This window comes from Lytechinus variegatus, chromosome 1 (assembly GCF_018143015.1).
Source record: "Lytechinus variegatus isolate NC3 chromosome 1, Lvar_3.0, whole genome shotgun sequence".
Classification (NCBI taxonomy): Eukaryota; Metazoa; Echinodermata; class Echinoidea; order Temnopleuroida; family Toxopneustidae; genus Lytechinus; species Lytechinus variegatus.
Window position 1 is genome coordinate 42,227,833 of NC_054740.1, and position 12,038 is coordinate 42,239,870.

A 12,038-nucleotide genomic window follows, 5' to 3' on the forward strand; every position below is an offset into this window, starting at 1 on the left:
GGTCAGTTTCCATTTTTAAAGGTCTTACTTTCTTGTCGAAATTCATTATTTTTTTCTTTATTGCACTTCACTGAGACTAAGAAAATCAGGAAAAGAAGTGCGTGGCTATGTTGGATGTTTGGAAATACATTTACGTAATCAAGAAACGTCATAATCATGTTTCAGTTAATAAAAGGCCATTAGAATAACTCAAGATTATAACTAATTCTAACTTCATTTGTTGACAATTTACAAGATCACCAAGAAATCATTCCTTTATTTACCAAACCACCAAGAAACATTCCACTTAAGTGCACTTCTGTTGACAATGTCTCCTCGATCTCCCTGGAAACACATAGCTGTAGCTGTTTCTCTGCAGTTAAGCTCAAGATAAACCTCTAATTATCTAGTTAGTACATAGACAAGACAAACATTTTATTCTTGAAATCTTGCTACCGTGAGGAGATTGGATCCACATCAGACATTAGAGAAGGCCGTCATTGCTGAGCTAGAGAACTTGGAGTTCGGTTATCTATATTTTCAGCTCCTGTGTTGGGAAGAAAAGAGGTTTAGGTAAGTCATCGAATTTCATTTCCATGTGATATTTATTCAGAAAAAAAAATAAACATAAAGTATATATTTTTAATATGATAATTTATACGAGCAATTTTACAAAGATTTTAATGGAATGTGATTGGGTCACAACAAGTTGAGAAAAATTGTACACAGTCCTGGTTCCGCTTAACAAAGACACAAGATGCTGTATTTTCATCCATTTTATGAATTTTACCAATTTCTCTTCCCTTAATTTTACATTCATTAACTTGAATTATTTATGATCCGATTCAACTTCCAGTTATTAATTCCCCGTACATGAATAGACATACTAGTGTTAAGGGTGGGAGGAAGACATTCAAGCAAGGTTTATTTAATGTACAACCATGATCGACTATCGCAATAATTAAAATGACAATACCCGGAGAATAACTTGGTAGAAGTGATTTTTTATAATTGATTTATTCATTTTTTATAGATATCAATTCAAGGAGTGATGTGAACATTTTGATGTTTTTGGTTGTCTCGATTCATCGGTTTTGCACTTCTTTTTCTTTTGGCAGTAAAATGACGAGACTGAATATTTTTATCTTGAGCCTTTTGGCGCTTATTAGTTCATCTTCAGCATGTAAGTATACCGATCCTCAGTGTGGACATTCTTCTTCAAAGTTCTAACAAATTGGATATACCACTGAATGATCAATGTATAAAGACCGTATTATTTTCCGTTTCCAGGGGCAGGTCCTAGATATGTAAAGGACAAGTCCACCTCAACAAAAAGTTGATTTGAAATGAAAGAGAAAAATCCAACAACCATAACACTGAAAATTTTATCAAAATCGGATGTAAAATGAGAAAGTTATGACATTTTAAAGTTTTGCTTAATTTCACAAAACAGTTATATGCATATATTGGTGGGTATGCAAATGAGGATACTGATGACGTCATCCATTCACTATTTCGTTTGTATTTTATTATATGAAATAAAGAATATTCAATTTTTCTCCTCATTGTCAAGTGAAATAACGATTAATTCCTCCTTGAACATGTGGAATAAGCACTGGTGCTTATTGTCAAATCTATAAAAAATCAAATATTATATTCAATATTATATTCAATTGAATTTAAACAATAAAAACCAAAAGAAATAGTGAGCGAGGGATATCAACGACTGTCTCATTTGAGTTGTGCATATCACTTTTTTGTGAAAAAAAGCAAAACTATAAAATGTCATAACTTTCTTATTTTAGTACCGATTTTGATGAAATTTTCAGCGTTTCGCTAGTTTGATTTTTCTCTTTTTATTCAAATCAACATTTTTATGGGGTAGACTTGACCTTTAAGTGGGAAGAAGCAAGCCGATTCCATTTTCCTTTCTGTGTTATATGAAAAAAATAAATATCATATCATCCCACCGTACAGTTCCCATTATTGATATTCATGTTTTTTCTTGATTTTTTTTCCATGTCCTCTTAAATAATCTATTATTTGTTCCATGGAAAAACATCTAGGTCTATGGGTGTGGTCATCGATGTGGTCAGGGTGGGGTTAAGGGTGTGCTCATAGGTGTGGTCACGCCCTTGGTGCTCCCCCCCCCCCCTCCTGAATCGCCGCCCTTTCATATTTACCTTGAATATGATTTCTTAAAGCAGTTGAACTTGCTTTTCATTACATTAATCTTAGATGTGACATGCCCCGAAGACTGGGTAAGACACGGGTTCTCCTGTTACTACTTCCGGTCATGTGACGTCACGTGGGATGATGGTGAGCGCGAATGTCTGGCTCTTGGCGGCCATCTTGTTTCCATAGACACCAGGGCGGAGCAGACCTTTGTTGAAAATCTGGTGGCAGGAGAAAAAGGACCGGTGAGAAAAATCCTGAAAAAACAGCCCCTTCCACTAGTTTTGATTAATATGAATTATAGTAAAAGTGCAGGGTGGAATGGATGGAATCTCTTGAATTTACTAGTTTGTCGGTAATTGGGCAGTACAAAACTATTCTCATTTGAACAATTTAGGGAAGATCAAAATAGTGCTTTATCTTAAAATCATTTAGTTTGTGTGGTATTTCCTCACGTTAAATACGAGACATTGTATACCATGTATACGGGAGTGCTATAAAATCATGGACATGAGACACCGAGCCGAGAACCCCTTTGTTTTGCAAATGTCAATGAACATAAATTGTTGCGAACATTATCAAATAATATTCATATAATATTCATGTAATTTGAATATTTCTATAGTACTGGATCAGCCTAATAAAATAACAAGTGCCACGAGGATCATTTATTCTTCACGGACACGAGACGGCTCAGCTAGTACCCCCCCCCCCTGGTTTGCTTATACGAACCCAGAATATTTTTTATTATCACCATTATAAACTAAACTAGGTTCCAAAGAAACTGATCAAACTTTACAGGGGTATTGCACAAATTCCGCTCAGAACATAAATAATATTTTGACGCAGGCTCGGCTGCAATAATCTGTAATACGCACATGTCAATTATCAAAAAGATATCGTTCCTCACAAAATGTCGGTTTCTTAATACAGAGTCACAAATTAGCAAAAGAAAGTCCAATGAAAATTAAATATGACAAGTATCTCGAGGGGATGTGGTTCTTCATGGACATGAGACGGATCTCTCCCAACGAACCCCAAGTTTTGCTCATTATCATATTTTTAACGATATGTTTTTATGTAATTTTTTTGGTAGTTCTGGATTGGTCTAAATGATAAGTTTTACGAGGGGGACTTTTTCACCGACATAATATCGTCATCATTATTAGTTACTTCTAATGCTAATTGAATATGTTTTTAGTTCTGAGTCGGTCTAAATGACAATTATCGCGAGTTCTTCACTGATACGAGGTGGCTCCGGCCCAGCAGGGATGGGACCTCTATTAATAGTCTGCCAGCGAACCCCAAAATTTCGTTTATTATCATCATTGATTTTTATGTAAATTTGAATATTTTTGTAGTTCTGGATCGGTCTAAACGACAAGTATCGAGAGGGGCAGTGGTTCTTCACGGACATGAGGCGACTCCGTCCCGAGCTGGGACCCCTTTGGTCCGCCAACGAACCCAACAATCATGGTGACGAAGATTGCGTCATGTTTCCCCATGGCAACGATAAGAAATGGAACGACGCCAAGTGTAATTTAAAGTACAGCTTCATCTGTGAGATTGAACATTTCGGTAAGATGATAATGATCTTAGTTAGTTAAAGGGATGCTCCGTGGTGTTGCGGTTCTGACTCTCGCCACTTGTAATCAGAGGGTCGTGTGTTCGAATCCCATGATGACCTAACTTCCTTCGGCAGGGCGTCAATCCACACTTTGCCACTCTCACCCAGGTGCTAATTGGGTACCGGTAGGAAACAACCGTCATTGTGTTTGCTTTAGCAAGTGTTCGCCTAACAGGCTGCTTGAAATGCTATGAATCCAGAGACCGGGTAATAATAATTGTGAAGAGCTTTGAGCAGTCGTAGATTGATAAAGCACTATATGAATGCCAATTGTTATTATTATTATTATTATTATTAAGGCAATATGATTTAAACAGAAAAAGAAAAATCAGACAAAAAGACACTGAAATTTTTATCAAAATCGGACAAGGAAAACAAAGGTATGGCATTTTAAAGATTTGTATTGTTCCGGTGAAACAGTTCTAGGCATGTCTTTATGAATGTTAACTGAGCAAATTGATGTCATATCTCCACTTGTTCTTTTGTATTTTATGATATGAAATAAGGTTCATTCAATTTTTTTCTACCAAGAACCGAACAAATTGGATTGACAACTGATTTAGTGCATTACATATTCATTAATATTGCTGCAAGTTATTTCATAGTAAAGGAGACACATTATTTACACATGTATGAAAATGTGAAATCGCTATGATTTCATGCAGTAACATAAGAAAAAGGAAAGTGGGGATGTGACATCATCAGCCAACCTAATGAATAATTCATGTCGTGCATATAACAATTTGAGAATTCAATAACTTTGTTATTTGTTGAAATTTTGATGAAATTTTAAGTATTTTGCTCTGTGAATTTAACTCTATTTATTTAGATACAAATATTTTCATCCCGGAGTAACCATTTAAGGGCGGGGAGACCAGGTGGGAGATTGGATAAATATAATTAGGTGCGAATGGTTATTTCATTCTCAATAAAAATTGAAATTAATAAAAAGGGGTATATGTTGCAACCAATTTGATCTTCAGTTTGCCATCAAATAGTCGAAAAATCTGACGGGACATGACCTGTCATCTAGTTCATTTGTTTTTTTAAATACCTTGCTATTGTGAGCTTTGAATACAGTATAAAAAAGCAAAGCAGGAAATCCGTTGCTATTTCAAATATATCAGCAAAGTTATCCTTTAAAAGTAATTGATAATAGATCCACAATGACTGTAAGAAAAATTGAAAATTCGTACAATATTAGTTCATGTATATAACATATTCACTCACACATTCATTACAACTGATTTTATTCCAGATTGTACTATTGATTTAAATAAGGTGTAGATGATATTTTGAGAGAGTCGCATACAATCTCTATCTTGTCCGTTTTTGCAATATCACCCTCAACGTCTCAATAATTATAACTCCCGAATTTTATTTCATTGCAATGATTTGTCGTATGGCAGTAACTTTCCGATGAATTGCAAAATGTAAGATTTTAAAGAATCTAATAAGGTACCGCGTTATTCTTCTGGAAAGCTGCAATACAACCCACTTATCTGTGTTCATCCATAAAGACCTCTTTCTAGATTATGAAAAGTGATTCTTGTAAATAGTGACTGTGTCGTGAATTTGATAGATCCCTATTTTTACTTAATGGATTATGAATAACGACATTTATGGTAAACGACCTTGATTTTACAGTATGAAATGCACCAATATTCGATGTAGCTTACAAAATAATGGCCCCTTAAAAGAAACCATTTATGGGACTCGTTTCATAAAATTTGTTATAACAATTACAAATTTGTAATCTTACAGTTTTAAAGCTATTGAAATAGGAGCTGGTAACCCGGATGATGATCCCTTTGTAACTGACCTAGCACCTAACAACAAGTCGTGCCTAACTTAAAGGGGAAGTTCATCCTGACAAAAACTTTATTGTAAAAATAGCAGAAAAAAAATCATAAAAAATATTGCCGAAGGTTTGAGAAAAATTCATCAAATAATTAAAAAGTTATTAGAATTTCAATTATTTGATTTGTGACATCATATGCGAGCAGCATTCCTACATAGCGAATGGTAAAAAATCAATGAAATGTCATTTTCTAAGAAAATTGAAAATGGTTTTCACTGTACCTTTTGTATATCAATAGACAAATCATTTCACACCCAATCATGAATAGAAAACAAAATTAAGTCATCAGGAACCATGCAAAATTTGAAATTCATGCATTTTATATTACATATCACATGGGGCAGCTGCTCGTTCATGACGTCACAAATCCAAAACTTTTAGCTCTAATAACTTTCTTACTCTTTAACGGATTTTCCTCAAACCTTCACCAATATTTTTTACTATTTTTTCTGCTATTTTTGCAACAAAGTTTTCTTCAGGGTGAACTTCCCCTTTAAGGAGTCGCTTTATAAAACACTACCCTAGATCTTCTAACCTTGCTCTTTCCTGCAACCTCCAGGTTGCCCGGACGGCTGGGCGGAGTACGGCGACTCCTGCTACCAGCGGATCGCATCCCCCAAGGCCCATCAGTTCGATGCCCAGACCCACTGTCAGACCATCCACCCGGACTGCAGCCTGGTCAAGATCGACGACCATGACGAACAGACCTTCCTGGAGTCGTTCATAGGAGGGAGCTGCGCAGACTGGATTGGTCTTATTGGAGATGTAAGGAAGAAGATACAACCGCGGGGGGGGGGTTCGGAATATGAAAGGGTGGGGTGTATGGCCCTGAAATCTTAAACCGTACCCTTGGGAACCGAAGTTGCTATGAAATGAGGGGCTCTAATAAGAAGTAGATGGCCCTCTGCAAATGGGGGTGCTCTGGAACTGGAATAGAGCATGAAACTCATTGTCAAAGGACGCGAGTGCTGCAGTAGGATTTGAACCCCAGACCTTACACTTATCTACTGGGCCACAACACTCAAAGTCTGCATCTTGCGGGCAATGAGAAGCCCCTTCCATCTCCACTCCTTTTGTAAAAAGCGCTTAGAGACATGCAACTTTGCTTATGTATTTTGCGCTATACAAAAACGTTTCATTATCATTATGGGATTTTTTTTTTCTGTCATTATACAGATTTATTGACTATTGTTGCAATTAATGTCGTTGCTCACATTTCCAGGTTGACCCAGATGCCAACGGCGCTTCCGCGGCGCACCACAACAGCGGCGAAGTTCTGATTCGCGACTACTTCTTCACCGACGGCCAACCGATGGTGCACGATTTCTGGAAGTCGGGCGAACCCAACTTCGACAAGGACAACGATCGCGTGTGTACCATCCAGAAGAACGCCGTGGGATGGAACGACTACGGGTGCAACCAGGACCAGAGCTACGTCTGTGAGCTAAAGAAACCAAGCTTCTAAATGATCGTAATAAAAAAGTCAAATGATTATGATAGCGTTATAAATGCAATCATGTGAAGAGATACCTGGTGCGTATAATTCGTACTAACGTCCTCTATATTGTGTATTATCCAGGATTTTTCAAAGGGGGGGGGGGGTCAAATTTTTCGGAGGTAAAATTTGACAAGCTCCCCCAAACAAGGTTTTTAACCACAAATTAATGATATTTCGTACCCAAAAAAATTGACTAGCAAAAAAAATAAAAGAAAGGTCTTCAATTTCAAAAGAGGTTGCACACCTCTGTTTAATGGCAATTTTACATTACAAATTTAATTTTGCTTCTCAAAAGTGGGGCATGTACCCCCTGTGCCCCCCATGTTATTTAAATACGATAGATGAAACCCATGCTGTTTACACTCTTCTCACGCTTGCATGAAGACTATTATGATAAAAGAAATCTACCAAGATTAACATATTAGAAGGGAGTTTCTGCACCGTGACGCACAACTCTTCCAAGAACACATACAATTATTTTCAAGTGCCTTTCAATTTCATGAAAAATCGAACAACCAAGAAGTCTTTGTAGAAAATTGGTGAATCAAAACTGCAGTTTCCTTCTAGCTTCTGGACAAACGACATATTCGCAATTGTTCTTCAGCTTAGAAACTTAGGTCGAAACTGCTTTACCGGTTCACCAATTTTCGACAAAGACCTCCCAGATGTTCATTGTGATATGACTCACATTTTCAATAAATTAACTATTTTTTTGTTAATTAGTTATGCGTCGCGCACAAAAACATACTAATGATTCGTTGAGACCGCAAATAGCAATGTGTCACTCTTATAGAGCGTTTTGAAGATAGAGTTGATCTATATTCCTGCAACAGTCAACATATAGGTCATAAAGTATTACCATCCGCGATTTAGTTGCCCCTTTTCTGTCTTCAAAATCTGTTTCTAATGATAATGGTATGATATGACATTTTTTACTATAATGAAATAATTGTTGCCTTTCAGTGCTAAAAGTTTGTAATAAAATGTAGTTATGATTTGTATTAATATCGATCAGATGTATATTTTCTGAGAGAAAATGTGTTTCTGTGAGCATGGTGAGTGTGGATTTGTTGAAGAGGCATGTGCGTGAGGTTTGGTTGCCAGTATCGGGAGTGGCGTAGGATACAGAGAAAATATTTGTGTTAAATATTTCGAAAATTTTGATATCTGTGATTTTCTGCTTTTTTTGTTCTACATTCTCTCTTTTTTTTGCCTGAAAATTGCGTTTTCCATGAAACTCCGTCAATCCCATGTTTTTTTTAAATATTATTTTGGCGCCTATATCCCATATCGCCGAACAGGTGGGGACATAATATTAATCCTACTTCCTTTCAAATATTTCCCTGCTCAGTTCTTTCTATCCCTTCTCTCCGTCCTCCCATCTCTTCCAAATAAAAAAAAACGAAAGAAAGAAAGTGAGAGAGAGGGGGGAGATGCAATATGGGGGCACAGGAATTTGATTTTTCACATTTTTCTTGGAGTGGGTCATGGGGGCACTCCCCGAGAAATAACTCGTCCAGACAGAATGCATTATATAAAAAATAAACTAACACCTTGTAGGAACAAAACTGTAAGGAAATATAACTAATTCTAATATTTGAACTAGATATCGACTGATAAGGGTAGCAGATATAGATATTAGCTATCATCATATGTACGTTAACGCACCTTTGTTCATAAAACAATGCACCCGACTTTGTGACGACAGTCGTGCTATCAGTAGTTGGGTATTTATCCAAGGAGGGGAGGGTGGGTTGGTGAGGTGGTGGGTAGGTTAAAGGTATGACAAAACTTTGTAGTATGTTGGCCTACGTGTAAAGTGAATAGGGAAAGTGTTTTTGACGAAATGAGAAGTATACCGTATAAATCCAATGCAAATACTTCTCTAGACGAAATGCATGTTACAAACTATATGAAAGGCGCCAAATGAACGATATATGTAATTACGCAACGTGTCTGGGGGCACCCAAACCCTTTTGTCGTAGACGCCCGTTAAACAGTAGTCTAAAGGGAAATGAAACCTTTGGAACAAGTAGGCTTGTGTCGAAGCAGAAAAATCAAAGAATAAGAACAAAGAAAGTTTGAGAAAAATCGGACAAAAAATGCATTTCGTCGAAAGTTATGAGCATTTGAATATTGCAATCACTAATGCTATGGAGATCCTCCCATTGGCAACGCGACAAGGATGTGTGATGTCGCATGGGAACAACTTTCCCTTTGATGGACTATAAAATACCCTCAAAATGTCTCTTTTTGCTTTTTCTTATGGTGATACAAACTTTATCCATGATGTATTCTTTAAATATCTGTATTACATGCCCTCTTTTAGAAAGAACACATGATCTACTGATAGATGTGATAGAAGAGGCATTTAAAATTGAAATATATACTAAGGTAATGGGGAGAGTTGTTCACAAGTGACATCACACATCTTTGTTGCATTGCCAATTTGAGGACCTTTATAGCATTAGTGATCGCAATATTCAAATGATCATAACTTTCTCATTATTTGTCTGATTTCTCTCAAACTCTTGTTGATCTGTTTCTTTGATTTTTCTGTTTTCACACAAGCTATCTTGTTCCAAAAGGTTTCATTCTCCTTTAAGTTACGGTAACTACTGCATCGTGGTTTTGATCGAAGCAAACTTTATTTTGTGACATTGAAGGCGCAAAGTGCCCTTATTATTGGCACATACTGTACTTTGTGACTTTGTGATATGAGAAGATAAAGAACGTGACAGTGTAATGCACGTACTTCATTGACCTCATAATTGTGCAAGAGCACATTGAACATATAGTTTTACCAATCCTACTCATGATTTGGACCCAGTGGTGATTTTAATTACCATCGTATGCTGTTCTGCACTGAGGATTTTGTTATTTGTGAAATCAAATTATTGCAATGAAATTGAAACGTTTTTAATATGGATTATGGAACGCTATTTTGGGTGAGTAATTGACTTATCATAGAATTTCACGCATTAATGGCAATCTCATGGGTAGAGGAGGGGTGATGGGAGCATCCCCCTCCCTAGACTATCGAATTTTGTACAGCAGCCTATTCGAAAGAGTCGTCTTGTCTCAATCTATAGTGACAAAAATTCTCAAGCAAACGCCGGACATGGAACCACCTATTTCGTCCTCCAGATAACTTCCAGCAGTTTCTAAAAACACACTTAACACTATCTTAATCTTATCACTTAGAGATATCATTCTATTACTTGAAAAGGTTTAGTGTATATCGATGGAATCTTTCAAATCCCCAAAATAATTGAAACGTGCTTTAACACCGATAACAACGATTTTAATGCTTGTGAATGTTTTTTGTAAACAGACTTATGGCAAGCAGGATAAGTGCCGATCAAGTTTTACTTTGGATTTTTATTCTCTTTCTAAAGTAAAGTCGGAAAACTTGAGTGAATTCTGAAGTGCACGAATTAATCTGCATTCAGCCAAAATGATTTAAGAATGGAGTCGCAACGAACAGTGAATTAATTCACACAGCTTCCCATTCTTACAGGTGTGGAATATAATACATAGGTGCACTGTAGTCTTGGATAGTGCATGATGTGTGATGCCGCAAGATTCACAGGAAAACTGGAAAGCCATTTGTTTAAAAAAAGATGAATGTGACATTTCTTTTCATTTTATTGCAAACCCTGGATAGTATCAAAGACGTATTGTCTTGAAACTTGGCTAAATATCTTGAAAAGTTTTAATATTTGAAAAGAGATCTTGCAAAATAATAGAGAATCTTTCAAACACTCGACGATCTTCCTTAGATCCTCAAACTCTACTCTAAACTCCTTAATAAGGGGGGGGGTGCCCCCTGCCCTCCGGTGGCGCCGATCATGGCAAGCCTCTCTCCCAACAACCCCCCCCCCTCCCCGTCAAATGTACAACATCACCTTCAAGATCATTTTCTCCTCCCACCCCCCCCCCCCCCTCTCTCTCTCTGTCTCCCTCTCTCTCATCCAATTGGCGTCGTTGGGGTAGAATATCCGCTCGATTGCCCAAACTGGAGCAATACAATCTCTTTAAGGAATACAATTCGTGGCAGATCATTTCTGCCTTGTAGCATAGCCGGTAATGGGTAGAAGAGGGCAAGCGATTGAAAGTGCAAGATGTGGGGGGGGGGCAAGGAATGTTTCGATGAGCAAAATGATTTTGACCAGGGTGGGGCGATGGGTCTTTAGGATTCTTATCATCGTCTCCTTATCCAACAAGAAAGCCATTAAATCCCATTTATTTTGCTGATATGAGGTGGTAAATTATTTTTAGTAACCCCAACATGAAGTACGTTGTGAGAGTGCAGCGCTTTGTAATCGAAAGAAAAAGGCGCTGTATAGTTTGAATGACCATTGGATCGGATCTTTTTTTTAACATCTCGATTTGTCATTTCAGTTGGATTATCAGACCCTTACAATTCTATAAATTAGGAGTGATGCCAATGTATTTTTTTAGAATGGAAAAGGAGAAAAAGGGGGTGGGGTGGGAGACAACCTATGTCATATGAATGTATGACGTAATGTTTTCTAAATTAAATTGTCTTCCAAAACATGGCCGTATCTTTTTCAATTTCACTTTTTTTCTTCTTCTATCTTACTTTTCTCTTCTTCCCATTCTATTGCTCGAAAATCATAGGGGTGATAGCCCCTGACCCCGTGGCGCCACCCCTGTGTGAAAAGTTTACCGACACTGAGCTGCAAGGTAAAGCTAGGATGAATGATGTTGAGATCCATTATACTGAGCATGGTGAAAGCCCGGGGCCTTGCGAGAGGTATGGCGTATACGGGTAGTGTATCTTGACTCGTTGTGCCCTTATGGCTGTCTCTGTATTCACGTAATTCTTTCCTTTTTTTATATAACCTCTCGTCTAATGTCCCTCCTACCTTTCA

At 37.2% G+C, this 12,038-nt stretch overlaps 1 protein-coding gene across 1 annotated transcript; it reads left to right on the forward strand.

Moving 5' to 3' along the window:
• Nucleotides 1-447: 447 nt before the first annotated feature.
• On the forward strand, nt 448-8,145 carry LOC121414386 (macrophage mannose receptor 1-like). The gene is made up of 6 exons (XM_041607546.1): nt 448-552; nt 1,098-1,162; nt 2,218-2,399; nt 3,516-3,732; nt 6,202-6,407; nt 6,865-8,145. The coding sequence occupies exons 2-6, from the start codon at nt 1,102-1,104 to the stop codon at nt 7,105-7,107; spliced, it is 909 nt and encodes a 302-aa protein (XP_041463480.1). The 5' UTR covers nt 448-552; nt 1,098-1,101; the 3' UTR covers nt 7,108-8,145.
• The last annotated feature ends 3,893 nt before the right edge of the window (nt 8,146-12,038 follow it).